Source organism: Bemisia tabaci, chromosome 4 (assembly GCF_918797505.1).
Source record: "Bemisia tabaci chromosome 4, PGI_BMITA_v3".
Lineage (NCBI taxonomy): Eukaryota > Metazoa > Arthropoda > Insecta > Hemiptera > Aleyrodidae > Bemisia > Bemisia tabaci.
The window spans coordinates 19,459,178-19,479,869 of record NC_092796.1 but is presented as its reverse complement, the minus strand read 5'-3'; the positions used below and the strand labels follow the sequence as shown (position 1 = coordinate 19,479,869).

The window sequence follows — 20,692 nt, the reverse complement described above, 5'->3', positions numbered from 1 at the left end:
TCTTTATTGAAGATTATAAGTATCCATTGCTTCCCATTCATGTAGATTCAATTCGTTTTTCACCATTTTATCCAAAAGAAATATGGTGTGTCCATGTGTTGATCCAAGAAGATCCTGCTTTGTTTTATTATTTTGTTCTGGGACTTTTTTGTAATAATCAACCTAAAATGTGTTTACATGTGCAGCCCAATACAGCAGTTGTTGCACGGGCTGCCTTTCTTTTGGAGTGCTCCTATTTTGTCCACTGTTGTAACAAAGGACAGTGGCCTCAGTGGATGAAATTTAACTTTCCGATGTTTCGACCTTCCGGTCCGTTCATCAACCGTGGGAGTACTGTTCCGATTGGAGTGAGGAGATCTCAAAATTTGCAACGAGCCGCTGGAAAAATGTTCTATCTTTGGGGTGAGGTAAGTGTCCTTACCGTTACCTTTTATGTATTTTTCCCCCAGATCTTTGTAAATAGAATAGGTGGATAAAAAACCGGCCTTCTGTTTATTATGTATGTGGTAATAAATAGGACTGATAATATTATTACTTAGACATAGCGTGCATTAAATAATATTATCAACTTACATTAGTGAAGCTTTTCTAGTATACATTCCCCATCCTCAAAAACAAAAAAATTTCGACGTATACACAATCAATCAAATAATAAAATAAAATGCAAGACTAAAACCTTTGTTAAAGAAAAAAGAATGAAAATTAAATTTGAGAACTATGGTTTTTTTTAGTTCATATCTCATGACAAGTATACATAATATCATCATTATAAAATATTTATTTTAATAAAAGCATCAGTAAATTCAAATCATTTATGGATAATCATAAAAGCCGTGTATTATTTTTTTCTTTTACAGGCTATAAGTGCAAAACTAGAAGAAATGCTCCTAGAAGACAAACAACATATCACTGAAATTGTCACCATGCTTTGTGATGAAAACAAACAGAAGCAACTTTTAATCGAAGATGAAGAGGAAGATTTCTTGGATGAATGTAAGTACTCTCGTTCATGAATACCTGATTTTTCTAGGAACTGATTTAGTCACAGGCAAGATCCATTCATTCATATGAATAGTAAAAAGAGATCATGTTATTATGTGAATCCATTTGAAAGTAACTGGTGTAATTGATTTTAATAATATTCAATTCAAGTCAATTGGCATGACAATCTCTTCCTATGCTTTCATTGGTATTAACCCATATGTATCTATTAAATAATCAATATTTTCCCAGGAATATAGTGGCTTGACATTAGACTGAAGCTTTAGAGATGTGCAATGGTACAATTCTATTTTTTTAAAAAAATTATTTTTTATTCATTTTTTTTTCATGTTACCAGTTATTAAATTTAACAATCATACTGATTCTTATTGTAATCTCAACTTTCAGCAACAGTCAATCTGTACGGCTCAGACTGTCCCATTGCTCTCAGACTTCTAGCTTGCACTTTGTTGTTGGAAATCACAGCTTTTCTTCGTGAAACCTATCAAAATCTGCCCAAGCTTACCTGTGTTTGTAGTAAGGACCGACCGCCTCCGTGGGATAAAATTTTCTGCCGAGACCCAAACCGGCGGTGGAGCATGGCGCTTTCGTCTATGGGGCAGTCTCAAACTTCAGCTCAGAGCTTGCAGTCAATTGTTGGAGATAATAAAGAAGCTGGTAATGTAAAGTCTTATTTCTATTTTACTCCCAGATTAGGTCATTAAAAAGGTTCTTGTTAAGTGAAGTTCTGCCTTTTTAATGTCCTGCACCTAACAACTTATCCTTTCAATCAAGGAGCAGGTTATTCTGGAAGTAGTGTTTTAGTACTCTCTGCTTAACAATTTTGTATAATGATAGTTTGATGTGGTCTAAGCTTTTTTCAGAAGTAAATTTTTTTATAACAGTATAGTTTATACAGGGAGATCCAGTATCAAGAAAAAGGAATTATTAATTCTTGCCTTTCATAAAATGTAATATTCCTAAAAATTTGATGTCTCCTAAAGTTCTATCTGGAAAGTTATTCTGAAATTGGAAAAAATAACCAAACCTTATAAGACATTTCCAGGGTTTTCCGTTAAACTTTGTGTTGGAATGAACTTGAAATTGTAAAATGTCTGCAAAGTGTGAAAGCTCCTTTCTGCAATCTCAGTGTAATTCTTAAGTTCAGTTGGCATCAAATATGGTTCGTAAGTATCAAAGAAATGTTCATCATGAACACAGAGGCTTTAAAGTAAGCTTTAGGACAAGTTATATATCATTCATTCATTGATAGCTTTACAGAAATCTAATGGTTTCTCAACGAGGGATAGTAAACTGTTTTTATTTAATTTGAAGGATCAATGGATAGCACAAGCGTCCGTTCTTTGCAAGTCAGTGTTTACACAAACAAATTCAAGTCGCTCTTAAAGCCAACTATCGATAGATTGCGGACGCGAAGCATTCTCTTGCCCAGCGACGCTCTATTGAGACGCGTTTCGCAACTCAGCACTAACAGTTCCGTCGATTACTCTGGCAAGTTACAAACCAATGATAATTCGCACCGCTTATCGATTGTGATCCATCACTATTTGCACCGTCTCCCTCCATAGTTCTCTCTTAAAATCTCCGAAATTTTCCTCCCCAACTAGGAGTAAGTACACATCTAGGTGCTCTTTACTTTCAGTTTATCTACACCAGCCTTATACCTGTATTTTTTAGTCTATCAAATGTTTGCCGCAGAAATTCTTACTTTGACAGTACTCATGATTCTGCTTATATTTAATCAGCTCTTCTAAAAGCACATTCAATCTACCAGTCAAGAGCAAGTGTGTTGGAGTTCTGAATTAAGGCGTTATGCATCAGCCCTTTGAGATAAGTTTAGGCATTATTTGATGAATACCAAACTTTTTTTGATGTATCACATGTTTTGAATTTTAGTGGAGCTTTTTGGAGCGTGGACTTTTATCTCGCAAAATAGGAATTAAATTAAGAGCAAAGCAGCCAAAAATGAAGGCGAAGACAGGTTAAATAAAAAATTTGCTGTCTCTCTGATAATATTATTGAAATTACCTCTACTGTACTTTTGTCTTTTGATTGGAGCTCTGTAACCTTAACTTTCATTGATGCACATTCAAGGAAAGTGTCTGTCTCTTTTGGAAATAGTCCCAGTAAAATCTGTCATGAGTCCAAATCGATTTTTCTTTGCAACAAATTGTATTTTGAATCAAGGCAAACATTTAGAAAAGAATAATGCTTAAAGCCTGCTGTTTGGAAACTCCAGTGATCAAAGCCTTGCCTTGACAAGTAGGAAGAAAGTGCCCTAAGCCTTATGCACCATTTCCCCTCTCAGAGTTGGGTGTTTAGTTGAAATTCCCTGGAGAGATGCTCCCAAAATTACCTATTTCTGGGGACTTAGTGCAGTCTAATGGTCAAAAACTTATCCATGAGAGGGATGGATGATTATGCAGTGCAGCAATCAAGGAAAACTCTGTAGTTGCTGTTGTAAATTAACGTTTCTCCTCAAAGTCTTTTTGAGATGCATAATTTTCCGTATAGATTCTCTCGCTAAACAAGTGAACACCTGCCACTCTGAATAGTATTTTATTTACCGCACTCTATACTTTTTTGCTTTTTGGGAATATTTTCTCTGAAGAAATTTCTGCGTTTGGTGAATAATGATTACTTTTTTCCAATTTTTTCTAATAAATATTAGGTGGTTGTTGTCAATCTCTGACGAAATGAGATTTATTTATCATTAAAAGTCAGACTCATTTTTGTACTCATTGAGTCTGACAGGATATGAAGGTTTATCATGTTACAGAGTGTACTCACTTTTCCATTGGGCTTACTTTGGTGAGCCATACGCAACAAAATTTACTGCAATAAGCTAGGCCACAAGCTTCAGCTTTTCTTACGGTGCAGTAGAGATTCATTAATGCAACTTATGACAACTTTAGTCCTATTTTTTTTTGTCATCATTAAAGGGTTTGCTACTTTTAAAAGTACATATCTTCGAAACCATATGGTATTCAAGTATTTATAATGGAGGCAAAAGCAAATCAATGTTCTCGGGAAATTTTACATTTTAAAGAACTTGATATACATTTACATCTACAGAAATTCATAAGTTCATACACCAAGTTCAAAGGTACAGCAAGTATTAAAATTATGAAAAAATTATTTTCTCTAATCTTACCTGTAGTTTCTGCTCTTCATATCATTGTAGGAAGACTCTAGTTTTAGCACTGACTGTATGAGTTTTCTTTCAGAAATTTTTAGAATAGTCGTGCACCAAGTCGTGCAACCTAGTGCACCAAGTAGAACTTTGACACAATCTCTTTGAAGTTTTAGAATCTGTAGTCATTGATAGACCTACCCTTATGGTTTTTTCATATTAGTAACTGCAGTCCCTCACTCCCTCTGCAATACCTATTTATTAGTGAAACATGTCCGGAAAACAACAAGTCTAATGTGAGTTAGAGTTTTCAACATTTCAAGATACCCCTTACTTTAAATAAGTGTTAATGCTTTTTGTCAGGATTGCATTGCCTGTAATAAAGGTATTTCTTCTTTTGCCTGAAAGGTATTACAATGATTATGATCATTAAAAAACTATAAAACAGAGCCTTCACATATTAAAGATTTTTTGACCGGTTTTGGGTCTCTCAAAATCAAATTCGAATTAGAGTCCAAATGACACATTATGGTACATTGAGAAAAAGATTTTTTAGCCTGCGGTTGTATTAAAATCGAAAATCGAAACCCAAAAAGCGTTAAAACGCGAGTAAAATGTGTTGAAAATAAAGCTGAATCTCTCGACATTTTCCAGTTTTGACGATTGAGTGCATATGATTCTTTATAAAAATAACATCACAACTCTTCCTAATTTTATTTTTATAAAATCTGAATGCGTCACGGAGGCAGCTCCAGGTTTTTTTCTTTTCCCCCTCGATTTGAAGGGCTGGTAGGGAAGGTTGCAACTGCTGATTATATGTCAGAGGTCTAGAAACACACAAACAAATGTCATTGATAATATCAAGGTATTTCTTTCTCTCTGATCGCTGTTTTTTGGGTCATAGCTTTTTTCTCTGCAAAGTGAGGTCAAAGAAATTCGAGAATAAAATGATAAGTTTGTTCACCGAAATTACTGTTGTTGTCTGCTTATGAAACCCGTGCGGTCTTACTATCAACATTGGGCACATCTTCCTCTATATCTGCTTTACTATTAACTTTGTCACGATGCAGCTGGCTTCTTTCTTCAATTCAACTTCTATTTGCTATTATCTAAAAGTTCTACTTGCTTTCAATTTTCTTTATTTATCTCACATATTATTTTTGAAACAAATGATGATTCTAGCATGCAATACTGGGTCTTTATGATTGATTGTACTGGTGAACTTTTCAGGGATGCAAGCAGAAAGGAAAATCAGTTTTGTTCTCCACGAGCCGGAAAACGAATCAGAGGCAAGTATGATTACCCTTATTTTTCAGGTGATTTTGTAGTCAGTGTTTAGTGAAATGGAAGATGACACACCATCAGAACTGCACATGAAACTAGTGTCACTTCGTTCAAGTTTTACTGCTTTTTTTCATTGTTCAAAATTTTGCTTTATCCCTCTCAAAGACATTTTCAAACCCAGATGACGTAAACTGGGACCATTAAACATGTATCAGAAAAAGTACTCTCATAATATTGTCTGCAAAATTTTCCCCTATCTTCCTGAAACATTTGGCCATTCCAATAAGCAGGCAGGGAACGTTCTTCTACAAAAATATGCACCAAATGTATATGTTCCTGGAATTTGACGCAAATTGTTTTTACAAAACGATCATATTTTAATCATCCAACTTTGTCAACAATCTGTCAAATCAATGTAAGAGCCAGCCACTGTGAGATTTTCAAAATAGCATTAAGTTTATCAATCAGATAGCATGTAAAGATTGGATGACTGAATCTTAGATTCTACAATCAATGTTATTCTACCTTCTTAGACCTAAAGAATTTTTCCAATCATTGAATTCCTTTTAATTCTTAGATATTACAGATTTGTTTTTTTCATTCTTTTGCCTAATCTTGCTGAAGAACTTTTTCTCTCTCTCTCTTTCTTGTCCGGGGAACTATAATAGGATCAAAATCAGTTTCGCTCTATACCCTCAATGACTGACGGTTGAATTTAAGAGAGGCTCTCTGTCCCGTGTCACAGAATATCTGGGTTCCTCGTAGTATAATTTTCTCAGTAAAATTTAAGTACCCAGTGGTTTAAGCCAAGTAAATTCAAGTTGTTATATTTTTAGTACAATTTTCCTCAATAATTCAGTGGAAGAGTTCCGATTGCACACAATTTAAATTTTATACTATCAAAGATTCATTCAGTTTTTACATAATTTGAATCAAATAAAAAAGATGGAATGCAAGACGCTTACCTACTCAAAGATGAAAGTGAACTGTGCCGACACTTATTTTGCATTTTTTTCCTCAGGGTGACAACAATCATTGGACAGATGACAAGAAAGGTCGAAGGCCTACAACCACCACAAGTCGACCTTACTTATTACGAAGAGGCACAGCGGGTGCGCCAACAGGGTCATTCAAAAGGAGGAGCCTCAAATTGCGCAGGAACACCAAAGAAGGAAAAGATATGATGGAATGTGACTGTAAGTCATGACAGTCTCTTACCAAATATTTGAGCTAAAATGTGTGTGCAAGATGAAAATATTGATCTCAGTTCAAATCCAAAATAGTTTAGTTAAAGTTCTTTCATTTCTGTCAAACTATTTTTCATTTTATTCTTTTCCATCTCTTGAATTAAGTTGTAAACAAACTAAACCTAACTGGTGAGGGAACTTAACCTTAACCGAAGATTACTTCCCAGAGTCCAGTTAAATGTTATTGCTATAAATTGATTCCATTATTATTTTCAACATTTTAAATCATTTCGCATAATTTTCGTTAAAGAGGTTTTAATGTATCAAATTTAATAATGACTTACTTCATTATATTTCTACCAGTAGGCCCCGAAAAGAATTTTGCATATCTTTCCAGCTTCTAGCTGACAGTGTTCATTCAGACAAAACTTTTAAAGCTAGTGGTAATTGTCTCATCATCAAATTTTGTATTGTAAAATCAAGCAAAATGCTCATATCTCTATGTTTTATGATTGCAGTCAAGCGAGCAGATTCAATTCAGTCAAAGCGTAAAGTAAGCTCCATTTCAGATCGCAGTGATTTCTCGGAACAAGGAGTGGAAGCAAGTGGTGAAGAATCACCAGGTGTTTTAAGTGATGAGATTCCTCCAGCTAGTCCCAGTGATAGCAACGATACAGACGAGACATGCTCAAATTTGCCTTGGATGAAGGTAATCCAGTGTTGAGTGGCCAGGCGTTCAATTTGTGTTAACTGTGCTGTTGACGAAAAACGTCACTCATGGGATACCCCCCTCCCCCCTTCCCCAAGAAAAAAAATAGTGAGGAAATTTCCTCCAAGCCAGACTAGTTTTTAATTTTTTATCTCTTCCATGAGTTTAATGGAATGCAAATCTGTCAAAAAGAATTAGTTAACAGCAGAATTTTTAGTTTCACCCTCACAGCACAGTATTTTCGATAGATTCAAACTTACAGTAACATCACAGTAAGGTTGTTATATTCAATTTTACTGCAGAATTTTTTTCTAGTGGGTAGATTAGTCTCTGGAAAAAATAATTTTACTGTGAGGTCCTAGAACAGGCTTTAAAAGGAACTTCCAGTTTGGACGTTAGAGATCCTCTTTTCTTGAATAAAGATGGTGACTTTTAATGGCGTAGGATGATAGTTGTTATTTTTTGCACTTGCAGGAAGGCAAAATGCTTTTATAATTGATCTGAGTTTGCCCCTAGTTTTTGCATGAGTTCAGTTGCAAAGTATATGCAATATTTGTAGCTACAAAGTATTGTCCTGTTAGTTTCCAAAAATAGAAAAAATAATTCAGTATTTTTTTTCTATTTCAGATTGTTGCTCAAATAATAAATTCGTTCAATTTTTTTTGCTCACATCAAAATTTCTGTCATCCACTCTGCCACCGTCGTCATATGCGAGCCTGCACAAGACTTGTTAAAGCTGTCCGCAGGGTAAGTTCTTAAAATCAGACTCCAAATATTTTAAAACTACATATCCCGTATCTTCTCCAGGCTTTCAAATTCCACTAGAAATGTTTACCAATGTTGTGGAGCAAATATTTAAGTGAAAGTTTTATTTGAGTCGGGTCCTCAACATCCTCAGCTAGGTGACCCAGTAATGCCAAATTGTGAAAACTGTGACTCCAGAATATGAGATTGACTCAATTTTGTTTTTGGGAGCTGATAGCTTTTCTATTTGATAACTGTGCGAGCCCTGTACACAGTAAGGATTGTATCCACAGTCACTTCTTAATTAGCCTCTTACCTTAATAGGCCCCACCGCCTATCTACATGGTTAACTATGTGACTGTAGCAGGTTTCAAAAGACCCTTAATGTAGCATCATTTAAAGGACAATTTTTACGAACTTTCAAGTAAAATTCAACCATATAGCTTTGGAAACAGATCCTTACTAGGGACTACGGTGGTATGCCACCGCAAAAACATTCAAATTAGTTAAGAAAAAAATCGCTGATTTTGCAGATTTTAAAGTTGGATTATAGCTACTACTTATAAAATTTGTCAAGATCATAGCATTTTTTATTTTACGCCCTTGCAAGTATCCATTTTCAAAGATATACTGTCGAATATTACTCGGGAATTCGTAATAATTGCCCTTAACATTATATGCTTTTCGCAGATCTCGTTAAATATCCCTTAGTCAAAATGTAAATCATACAGGACTCCCTAAGGACAAGAACTGATTTAGGAATCACAACAGATTTTTTTAGGGTGAAGAATTACTTAATGAATGCAATGAATTGATGCAAGCCCCTAGTGATTTGCTCATCTATATAAAGCAAATACTCCTCTTCATACATGCTTCTGTCTCGATCCCTTAAAGCAGAAAGACGTGTTAAGGTTTTTTTTGTGTTCATATTTCTATTTCTGATTTTGGGTTTAATTTTTTTACTATTTTTGATTCAATGTTATTACTAGTGGTTCTAAATAAAGAATAAACATAGTTTGATCTATTGTTAATTCTATGGTATGATTTTCAGGTCTATGGAGAGGATTTTGGGATCCCAGAAAAAATAAAAGAAGCTGTGGCAGAAGAAACAAAGAAAGATGTCAAAGGACGTAATCGTAAAGTTTCTGAACAAGCAAGTTCCCAGACCTCTCCAGTGAGACGAAAAGACAGCATCTGCAAAAAAGACAGGTGAAAACTTTTCTTCCCTCGCCACTGTTTACCAAGTGAATAAGTTTGTTTGCTTGCGTTTTTTTACTTTATTGCACGTTTATTTACTTTTCATTTCATTGAAGCCTCTGTCAAATCAATGAGGTATCTGACAATTTTGGGCTTTTAAGAAAAATGCTTCCAAAGATGAAAAATTACAATGAAGTTTTCGACCGATAAAATTTTAAATTGATATTGTCAAACTAAAAAATGAGTTTATGAGGTCAAGTTCTCAGAAAAGTTTACTTTGAAATAAGTTTTGTTCAAAAACACCAACACTTCTATTTTTTGGAAGGTGTCATTTAGGCATGTTCTTTCACTGAGTCCTCGACTGAAATCGATAATTATTTATCCATAACAGTTATTTTCTTTGTCTTGCTTTTGTACATCAATTTAATCATTATTATCATTTTTCTGTTCAAAGGATCGATAGAAATATGGACAACTCTCTTGGCAAAGGATCGACAAAAGATATTGCAGACTCCACTATTTTTCATGAGAAACACAAACGCTCGGAGGAAAAAACTGAAGCAGAGGAAGAAAAAAGCAAAGAGCTCCCTAACATTGTAAAGTACATTAAAACTCAAGTAAGTTAATCAATTTTTAGAAAATTCGTAATTTATCTGTTTCAAGGTCTGGTTGATATAAGTAATTAAGTAATGAGTAATATGGCAACTTTTCCAATTTTCTGTTCCTTCTACTCATAAGTGAAGTAATTTTTTTCCTCTAGTGCATTTATTGAATTGGAGCAATGAAAATATGAAACATTCTCACCAGTTTTAAGTCTTAGTGAGGAATGGTGTTTTTAAGGCCCGAAAACGGGCACATACAGAATTTTTGCAGCCTCTGCGTTTTGTAACAGCAGAAAGTTTATATCTAATGAAAGTAAATGTTTTTAGCTGGTCATAAAATCCTTTTAGTGATACATTGCTGTCATCATGAGTCTGAAAAGCCAAAATTGACAATTTTAAAGGGGTTTTTTAAAGCATATTGTTGATTTTTGACCAGAATGGAAAGTAGCACTAGGATGATTTTTGCATTGATTGACCTCTCTTAATCTACATGGAAACAAATCTGAAATGCAGACTGATACTAGCTCGCACTCTGGTTAAAAAATGATTTTAAAATCAGAAAAACCATATAAAATGGTAAATTCTCAGCATTCAGGCACATGCTCGTGGCAATAAATTGTACTCACAAGATTCAATGGCTATTTGGAACCAATTATTTTCATCGAAAATGGACCCTTCGTCAAAATTACCAGAGATAATAAAAATTAGGGCAGGTCCAAGTTCAGCCCAATGGTGGGGCTGATCTTGGCTGTAAATGAAATTCCACCTCCAATAAGATTTTTGCGAAGAAAATGACATCAATAATCTACGAAACCAACAAAATATTTTCAGGTCAAAGATGCCTTCCACCTAGCCCTAGCTGTTATGATCAAAGGAGGAGTTGTTTTGGCCGAGGATTTACTCATTGAGGTTTTACCAGCTGCATGGGAACTGCTGCTTGAGCCAAACCAAGAGGTAGCAGCCTGCGCAGCAACGTTCATCATTATCGCCTCTATTCGTGTCCCAAATCCAGTTGCAGAACTCTTACAGCAAAATCTGAACCATCAGGATCCAGCAGTAAGGATCAGCTCACTCTTACGCTACCAGATTCTTTGGAGTCAGCGATATCTAGCTGTGAATCGTATGGAAGAAGGGGCTCATTTAACCTTGAGGGTACCGCCTCCCAGTATTGAGTTCACACTTCCTTCTCCAAAAATTGGAATTGAGTCTCTACCTGTTGTTGACTCACCCTGGGAGCCCTTGGTCAAAAGCAAAGTTGAAGATGTTACGATTGGTCAAGATAGTCATGTGAGTATATTGATCTCTGTAATTTGTCCATCTTTCTGGGTTCCTCCATGTAAATCAGTAAATCAAGTTATTGTCAAGTCCAGGCTTTACCACCTCTTATCAACAAATCTGGTCGAAGCCAAACTTCAAAATCTCTTCTGAGAGAAGTGCAATGCCCAAACATGGTTTTTCACGGCCAAAATAACATTTTAAGCTTTCATGTAACATTTTGGAACTAAAAATAACACCACATCTGGCTAAATTGTAACAATAAATGGTAGAATTGGCTTGAAAATATTTTCTCGCAGAAATTGGAACGTGAATTGTTAGTTGATTTTCTTATCAAGAAATCAAGTACAACTATTGAATTTAAACTACAGAGCAATCTAAACTAGTGTTCTTATGGTTCTTGCATTTTGGGATCAAAGTATTGAAAATTTCTTCTTCCTCCTAAGTGATTCTCGTCGTTTGTTACAGCGGTCTTTGGTGACAGCCACAAAGACGCGTAAAAAGCAACAAACTGATATGATCAAATTGGCGCTATTGCAAAGAGAAAACCAAGAACGCAACGAGAGAGAAACTTTCTTGATTACGACAATTCCTATTCTCACCCAAGCAGCCAACGAACAGCGATCTCATCACAATGCTGGTGATGACCATGATGAAGGTATATATTTAAATACTGTATGTTTAAAGTATTACACACATTTTTTCTCCCCGGTTTCTTTGAAGTTGCCCTAATTATCTTCCTTTTTTGGAAAATGCAGTTTTCATGAAGAATTAAAGGAATAAAATTGGTCAATTTTCTCTAAAAAATACTGAAAGAAATAAAAATAAACGAAGGAACTTTGAAAAGCTATTTATTCAAGACATGCTTTTTTTGTCACTATATCTAACTACAACTGTATTTTCAACCTAGTTTTAAGTACTGTTCCATAAATATAGGTTCTCAACACTCCTGAATTCACCTTGAAATTCTTTCCGCAGGTGAAGAGGATCCAATGGAGACTCAAACTAGAAGTCATCACACACAAGTTTCTCATGCATTTTTTCCGTCCAGTTTGTGCACTGCTGCCGTTTACATCATCGGGTTACTGGATGATGCTGCTGTTTCTCAAGATGGAGTGGCAGTCTACGAAATCACCTATGAGGTATGTCAGTGTAACTTCAATTAATTACTTCCAAATATGTTTTTCTTCATGATGGGTCATTCTAGGCGAAACCGTCACTCGTGTAGTGTAGTGCATTTGTTTTGCTCAACTTTGTCTTTCACTCTCCATGTTGCTCAACATTTAGAATGGAAGCATTATTTACTTTTCTTTTTTTAACATATCTCTTTTAATAATATTTTTTTTAAAATGATATCTTCTCAAATTATAATGTGCAATGTTGAGTAGATTTTGTTCTTTCAGTTCGTTTTGTATTTTAAATTTACTATTGCTAACCATGCAGGTAGGATTTGAAGGAGGGCTGCAGCCCATGGTGGCGTGGCAAACTGCGGAAATGCAATAAATTTCAAAGTGATTACTTTTAATTTTTTTATTCAAAAATCAAAAAGGCTTAAAGTCACCACTGTTGGAATCTAGAGGCAGCAATTTGTTGTCGGCCAAGGGCTGCGAAGTTGTACAATCAGCCCCGTGTTCTACATAGGGATCTTTGATGCAAAAAAAAAAAAAGTTCTGCCATTTGAACGGTGACCTAAGAATGGTGCCTCATGCATTTAAAATCTGCATGAAATCACTGAACGATGAACTGGATCCATCCAACCAGAATCAGCCTAACAACATCAAACGTTGCCTTATTTCCCCTCGTTATATTTTTTAAACAGAAAACTACCCGAGTAACATTCTAATTTAAAATTTCGTGATTATACTTTTGATGATAGATGAGAAATTTTTAGAGAGTTTCTAGGTTTAAAAAAAGAGAGAAAGAGAGGAAATAAGGCAAATTGAAATACTTGAAACCAATTCCGGTTAAATCTGTTCAACTATTTGAAAAATCAATAGTATTTTCTACCAATGGTCAGCCTAATCCTAGCGTATTTTGATCAAAGTAAATGGCCAATGCACCATACTCTGGGACAAGAGAACTGATACCTAGAAGCTCTTTAACAATGGTTGATTTCAAAATTCGTGGATGGATCTGTTCTTTTTAAGATTTTGACTCGGGGAAAAAATCTTGGGGGAAAAAAATGTGTTGCATCTGAGGAAAGAGGAACCTATATGATCAGGCAAGTTTTTCAGGAGAGCAACAAAATGCAACTTTGGTAAGAAATATCGTTTTTTAGTTTTTGATGCTTATCAATTTTTGCAGATCTTAAGAACACTAAGTTAAAATTTGAACTCGTATTTTGCATTTTTATTGATGCTCTAATCATTTCAAGTGAAGGGGGTCGAAAGCAGCAACAGCCAGAGAGGACACCATCTCAATTCATATGAGCAGATGTTATCAAATTCATGATGGCAAGGTTATGCTTTTAATTACAAACATGAATATAATATATTAATTAGAGTCATTAGTATTCATTAATGCTTTAAATTCTGGAAGTGTGTCATTTGTACCTAGGTCTGTAGTGATTTTACCACATGTCCGAATTATAATGCATATGCGCTGACAGACAGCCGTACGAATATGCGGCCTTTACCCCAAGCCGAATTCTCTTGGTAAAATTATTTCAAAACTTTGCAATTATCTCAAAATCATGTCTTTAACTTTGAAATGCTCTAGAAAAGTCAATTTTTGGAATTTTTTAAGGTATGTTGCGGTAAATTATTCAAAATTAACTCCTCAATGCAAAAATGTAGCCCCCCTCTCCTTTTCTCGGGTGCATCACAAATTTAATGATGGACTTAGTTGAGGATAAAATACTTTTTAAAAAAAAGAAACAAAAAAAATTAGAAGTCTCATGATATTTATTTTATAAAATGATGATAAACACAGAAGAAGTACAGTACATGGAAACTTAACAAGTAATTACTGCAATAACAAATTGTAATTGAAAAAGGATCATTTATATAACACAAATTAAGTAAGTGTAAAGGAAAGTAGACATACTATTTGTTGAAATCATTACAAATATGAAATCCAGGTAATGCTTCGATGAGCATTATCAAGATTTGTTCTCAATACAGAAAAAACAGATTTACTGTCATAGAGGTGAAATTTGTTGGTCAAAATCAAAATTCTCCATGTTTGAAACTGATGTTAGTCTCGAATTTTTCTATTCTACGTTTTCTGTCAACCAGGAATACGAAGGCACATTTGAGAGGGATGAAAACTTGATGTGCCACATCCTAAGCAAAAATAAAGCTTTTGTGGACGAAACATCTTTGTAAAAAAGCGAGATGTTATCTTCCAGGTCAAATATACCGTTATTTTACATTTAGAAAAAATAATAAGAAATATGAAAGATCAAACCATCATTAAAATTTCAACATTAAACAGAAAAAAACAGCAAAAAAAAAAAAAAAACAACAAAAGGTTGGTTATGAATTGGATCTGTGAAATAAAGTAAGAAAAAATTGTTCGGATCCAAAATGTTTTGAATCAAATCTGTTGAATGGAATTTTGCTAAGATACGAGTATGACTCTAATGACCAAGGAACGCAATTCTTGAAAAAATCGGTAAATTGAACATAAAATGGAAAAAATACCAGAGTGAAAAGAAATTAAGAAGTACCTGAATTTTTTCTGAAGGTAATCAAATGCTTAACCAATAAATTTAAATGAATACCAGTACATTATTCAAGAAGGAAAATGTATATAAAGTAATTATTTATGAGCGATTCCTCTACTTTTTACATTCCTGAGTGAGAAAGAGAGGTAATAAAGAAAAACAGGATGCATTAAGGCCACTACTTTTAAATTTTTAACAATTAGACTTGTAAACTTAACTGAGTGCAGCAGAGAAACCTTAGTGGGCTATTAATTCGAAAATGGCAAATCAATAGAAGGAATTTATCTCATAAGAAGGATTAAAATTTAAATTTTCCATCTTCGAATTAGTTTTAATCTGTGGAGTACACTTATGTCTCAGGGCAGTAGGAACTCCGGTAAAAGTCACCATCTTAATCTACTTTGATGATGTACACTATTTGTAGGGTCTAAGACTTTGGAAACAGGAAAGGTAATATCTTGAGCATCCTAAGTAAATTATTCGAAAATTGGAGTTCACTTCAAACTTAGCTCACTTAGCAGGTTCGCTTAGCTGGTAGGCCAACCATGCTTGAGCATCTTTTATGGCCAGCTTTGTTAAGCTCTGATTTTTGTTTAATTTTTGATATGAATGAGAGTTGTTCCTCAGGAGGATGTTGCTCCGCAATTGACATCAATTCATCAACAAAAGCTTTCCTCACCACTTTTGCTGCATTTAGTATGATCTGTGTTACCTTGGACTCAAATAGATCCCAATCCATGGTTTGGGATAACTGTGCCAGAGACTTGCCATCATCTTCTGTCAAGGCTGAACGTTCAGCTACAGTTAAGAATATTGCTTCCTTCAGCCATTGCTCAAAACTTTTTCTTTCAGCAGAACTTAATTCTGGCACAATTTTGCTAAAGCCCGCTTTGACTAATTTCAAGAATTCTATCATGGTGGCGACAGAAGATGATCCTTGCATACACTTAAGCAATTTATCATCCAATTTTGAGATACCGTTGTTTGCAACAAAGTGTCCTATTTTTCGAGCATTCTTGAGCAAAATTCTGTCCCCTCTACTTTTGCATGCTTCACCTAAGAGGTCAATGTAACCTTCATCCAAAGCAGTAGCTAATGCTTTTTTGAAAAAAGGCGGAATAGGCTTTGAAGATACATCAGAGCGACGATAACCTTTGGGTTTTTGTTTCAAAGCAAGCTCACACAGTTGTCTCAATTTTGATTTTTGAGTCGGGTCCTCTGAAAATTCTTTTATGAGTTTGTAGAATAATGGTCGAATAAGTTTCCCTTTAAAACCAAATTTGAATACGAAGTCAAGCTGCTTTGAAGGTGGTACAAGAATGGCAACTGTGTCTTTGTACCAGAATGTGGCTGGACTACCTTCATTACCTGTTGGACCTTCATGTTCCTCCCCGTCAGGATTGTCATCGTCTTGTGGTGTCGGATCTAGCAAGGCTCCCTTTGGAATACTAAAATGTTTCGTAAGAATTTTGCCATTAAGGTCGACCATATTGTTCAACATTTGCAGTTTATATTCGTCTAACATGCCTTCATCACAGGTATTGACCACAAGCTCCAGAGTAGCAAGGTAAACTTTGAACCCAAGCTTTGTTGATACCTGTGTAAGCGTTCGAACATGGGCAGAGTCTTTAGGTTTGAGCAATTTCAATCGTAAATTGGCTTGGGTATATTTGTGTTCCAACTTATGCAACAGCATTGGTGGTAGTTTGTTATCTCCAGCTTCTCTCTCAAGCTGCAAATTATAATCCTCTAACAATGTTGAAAGTTTTTTTGCATGCTCAAGGGCCAATTCATAAGGTGGTATCTCAAAGTCTGTTTGCTGAATGAGATTATAAGTGAGAACCAGGCGATGACCTGATGTTACAGGAAGCACTTCATGTGTTATGTCTGCGTACCAACAAGCATATGAAAATTCATAATTTGATGAAGCAGATGTTTCAAACTCGTACTTCTCACCGTTATGCGTCAAGACTAGTTTTCCACCTTCGTGTGGACATGGCAAACAGATAACAAGCGTGGCAAACATGCCATCAGCTTTTTCTGAATCTTTGTGAGGCTTGAAAAATGCCCCTGGCTCGTACAATAGAAGCTTGTTTAGTTCCGCTCGGACTTTTTTTGTTCCTTTTGTTATTCCCAGTCCACGGTTGACATCTTCAAGGATCTTTTTCATTGCCCCTTGCCATTTTGGATTCTGGAGAGAAAACTGCTCTGGCTTCAGCTCCCAACTCTTACGCACTGTTGTATCAACTATTGTCTCTTCCCCTCTACCGAAAGGGGATTGACTGGCCTCACGGATGATTTTCTGGGCATCTGAAGTTGTTAGGGGTAGGCCCATGACTCCATGATGGGGCACGTATAGACCTGGATTTGGCAAGGATGAGCTCACAGCACTAAATGCAAAAGCACTGGGAGCTTTTATATCCTGCAGAGTCAACAAAATTTGGGTCCGAAAATCTTCATCCGATCGTTCCTCGAAGTCTCCTTCTCTGACTTCATCTTGCACAGATCCTCCAGTATCTGACTTGTCTTCTGCACCTTCAAAACTTGATCCATCTTCTTCAGATCCTGAATCCATACAATGGTACCTTATGTAGCTCATTTTGACAGTTATTACCTAAAATAAAGAGGAAATTTTACAGCCATTATGCAGAATAACGTTGAATGGGTGCACATAAGCACTGAAAATACTCCGTTCAAAGAAACTATTGACAAGTAGAGCGCAGGATAAGTGGAGAAAAATTTAAGATACTGAAGTTTAGATTCATTTATGCTGAAATTATGCAGGAGAAATAAAGCTCAAGAATGAAACGAAACGAAACTGAAAAATGAGAGGAAAGGAAGAGAGAACAACTATTTTTTTCCTCCACGTTTTTCCTCTTAAGTTTTTTGGACCTTATATAGGTCTTTAATGAAGCATAATTAATTGAATGATAGTAACAGTATACAACAATGTATTCTAGTTTTTTTTTTTTTTTTTTTATGTATGAGTAACTATTTTAAGAGCAATATTCTGTTCCATTGCTAGGTAACATTCACACAGTGGCTCACTAGACAGGATTATAAATTAAGCACAGCACATTTTTCTCATACAAATTTCTTGCAGAACACATTGATCGCTTTGAAAACTTTTAAAATTATTTTATAGATAAGTAGTAAACGTTTGTAGGTAGTTTATATTATCAACAGTAAATTTAAACTTTTTGCTCGTAAAAACCACAATCAACATAGGTCAAATTAGACATTAAAATCAATCAATCTATCAAGCAAATAACTAGAGCTTGATTATACCTACACAATTCTTTCGTCTACTAATGCAAGGTAGGTATCTTTAATTTTTTCAAAAGAGGGGGAAAAAAAGAAAAAGAAATAAAGAGTTTGTACCTACACATGAAAATTCTTCCACCGTAAAATATACCAAAATCACTCTCCTGCCCATTTAACTTGAGTAGACTGGTTTTTTTGTGAGCGGGAAGTTCAAACAAATTGAGACAAAAACAGTAATTTTCCAACTTGTGAATTGAATTTGGAAAGTATCAGATAAGAGGTACGCCTGTTGTATTCTGCATAAAATGCTGGAAAGGGATTATTAAAGAATTGTGGTTCTTGATTTGGTAGCCTGTTTAGTGATCCATCGAAGAAATTATGATTGATTGCTTGCGCTTCCTTACATAGACAAAAGGAACGAAGTAAAATTTGGAAAAATGGGTTTTTCTCTCTTCCTTTTTTTTCTGTTAGTTCATATGACAAGTCGTCCCTTCTGTTTATTTTTGGTGCAAATTTAACAAAGCTTCAATCTTGTCAAATTTAATTTACAACTTAATTTAAAAATTTGAAAATATTTGAGGCCATTTTTGCCTGTCATTGGTTATCAGTTCGTGAAATTCATTTTCAGGTATTAAACTTGGAGCGTTGCCTACAGGAATGGCGAGGCCATAACTATGTCCCTGTGACGTTCTGCTAGTAGATGAAACTCGGCCATGGTTTGACATGTGTTCTTATGTTTCTTTCGTGCTGATATCTTCTCGGGAGTTGATCTGATGCAAAAATTCATAAGAACCTTTTCGAAAGAGGATGAAATTTCACCTAATAAAACTAACCCACATGTGATATTGCCTAATAAATTAGGAAATGAAAGCGTAGTACTGAAAATCGTTACTCCTCTCAGACTCAAACGCTTCGCTCACGCAACTTTGGCCAATCGAGGGCCGCTCTGATTGGTCCACCCAGCTACTGCTCACTCATCGATGCACTGATGACCCGGAGATGCTTGTTGTTTTCGGAAAATATCTACTAGCTTGACGTTACAATAAACTGACTAGTTACGGCCTCTCCATTCTCACAGGCAACGCTTGGAGCTATTACTTACCCCCTTTGCATTGCTCCCCCCCCCCCCAAGTTCTTTGCTGGACGTGTCATAGCCCCCACCAATTCTGCGCCCACACAATGCCACTGCCAGAGATTGACCACATTCTGTTACAGATGCATTCCCTGGTTATGAAAAGGTTTTACCTCCTGATCTGAAGGTTTTTCTTAAACTTCTGTCAGATAGGGAGTGTCGCAGTTTGATGTTTCTCATAGAGAAAAAAAAGGAGGTGTTTTCATTTCAGGCGTGATGGACTTTTTTTGATGACGTCGGTCAGTACGGTGACTTTCATCATCAACTTTCTTGAAAATGGTGCAAATATTTTATGGAAGAAATGCATTCTGCATAAGGTGTTTAAAACTATGAGTTGATTTAAGCAAAAAAATCGAACGTTATGGTCAATTTTTCATACTTTGCAGTTCGGATTTTGCTGATCAGGTTGTACCGACCTACGTCACAGGGTACACAATCCTCATATTGCAAACACCTCCTTTTTTTCTCACTATGGATGTTTCTGGTAGATATAATCGATGAAGTGATATTAAGTACTTCCATACCTATACATGTGCTGGCATAATATCACTCTCTACCTATGAATTCATGCAGTTTTGGCTCCTGCTAGAATTGGGGATAGTATGATCACAACAGTTAGTCTCCAACGATACTCAAGCAAAACTTCGTAAGCCTAGTAAGTAAAAGTGAGTCAGCCTGACGTCAAGCTGTTTCATAAATTACCCTAAGTCTGACAGATTCAGTCTGACTCAGGGCAGCCTGATGTCAGGCTGAATCACTTTTACATGGGATATTTTTTTATATCCTTCCTTAGATATGGTCTAATCTCGGCACTCTAGTCTTTCTGTTGATCTCTCATTTGTCTCAGTATATTTAGAAATGACACTTACCTAATCGTGTCTACTACTTCCAGAGAGCTAAAATTAATTTCAAACAGCGATGATTCTTCCTACTATTTATTTGTTTTAACTTGAAAACCAAATTTTTCTTCCTGAATCTATTAGCCACGAGGAGATGAGATAAGTGGGAATGGATTAATGGAATTTGAGACTAAGAACCAACCACGTTATATGAAAATGTAAACAAATGAAAACTTTCAACTTCCAATAATCCCATTGGTTCCCGCCAATTCCAGTGGCGCGCTGGGCAAAATATACAAATTGACGCGCCACTTTTCAAATAAGCGGGGACTACTCTCGTCGCCCGCAAAGTGAACATCAGCAATACCCACGTTCTGGACAGTATGATTTGTTTACGGTATACAACTACTTCAGGCACGTAGTCAGGATTTTGTTTCGGGGGGGGGGGGGGGGCTTGCGGGGTCCCTCAACTACTGGGGGGTCTGGGGGGTATTCCACACCCCCCCCCCCTCGTCTGGAGGGGGGGGTCCGGGGGCCCTCCCCCGGAAAATTTTAGAAATTTTTAATCTAATTAGACGCATTTTGAGACTTCCGTGACGCAGATTTTCCATCAATGTCTGCAGAAAAATTACGTTTCCTTTTTGAACTTTCAGCCAA

General features: G+C 35.7%; 2 protein-coding genes across 5 annotated transcripts in view; one reads left to right on the top strand and one right to left on the bottom strand.

Moving 5' to 3' along the window:
• unc80 (unc80, NALCN channel complex subunit) overlaps window positions 1-20,692 on the top strand; it is a 71,202-nt gene that overhangs the window by 29,075 nt on the left and 21,435 nt on the right. For all 4 annotated transcript variants that reach the window (XM_019040911.2, XM_019040910.2, XM_019040909.2 and 1 more), the window contains 12 exons: window positions 186-407; window positions 858-993; window positions 1,390-1,659; window positions 5,366-5,424; window positions 6,441-6,615; window positions 7,125-7,315; window positions 7,943-8,062; window positions 9,111-9,268; window positions 9,711-9,873; window positions 10,690-11,145; window positions 11,602-11,791; window positions 12,112-12,275. In XM_019040911.2, coding sequence (XP_018896456.1) covers window positions 186-407; window positions 858-993; window positions 1,390-1,659; window positions 5,366-5,424; window positions 6,441-6,615; window positions 7,125-7,315; window positions 7,943-8,062; window positions 9,111-9,268; window positions 9,711-9,873; window positions 10,690-11,145; window positions 11,602-11,791; window positions 12,112-12,275 — 2,304 coding nt within the window. The remainder of the gene's footprint in view (window positions 1-185; window positions 408-857; window positions 994-1,389; window positions 1,660-5,365; window positions 5,425-6,440; window positions 6,616-7,124; window positions 7,316-7,942; window positions 8,063-9,110; window positions 9,269-9,710; window positions 9,874-10,689; window positions 11,146-11,601; window positions 11,792-12,111; window positions 12,276-20,692) is intronic.
• On the bottom strand, window positions 14,020-20,216 carry LOC109030110 (uncharacterized). Its single transcript, XM_072299462.1, has 2 exons — window positions 20,066-20,216; window positions 14,020-17,414 (listed from the first exon to the last, which is right to left on the bottom strand). Exon 2 carries the CDS (start codon window positions 17,397-17,399, stop codon window positions 15,315-15,317), a length of 2,085 nt encoding a protein of 694 aa, XP_072155563.1. The 5' UTR covers window positions 17,400-17,414; window positions 20,066-20,216; the 3' UTR covers window positions 14,020-15,314.

Bases quoted from the DNA above. Each gene is read 5' to 3' on its own strand.
- LOC109030110 (XM_072299462.1), bottom strand. From the start codon at position 17,399: ATGAGCTACATAAGGTACCATTGTATGGATTCAGGATCTGAAGAAGAT.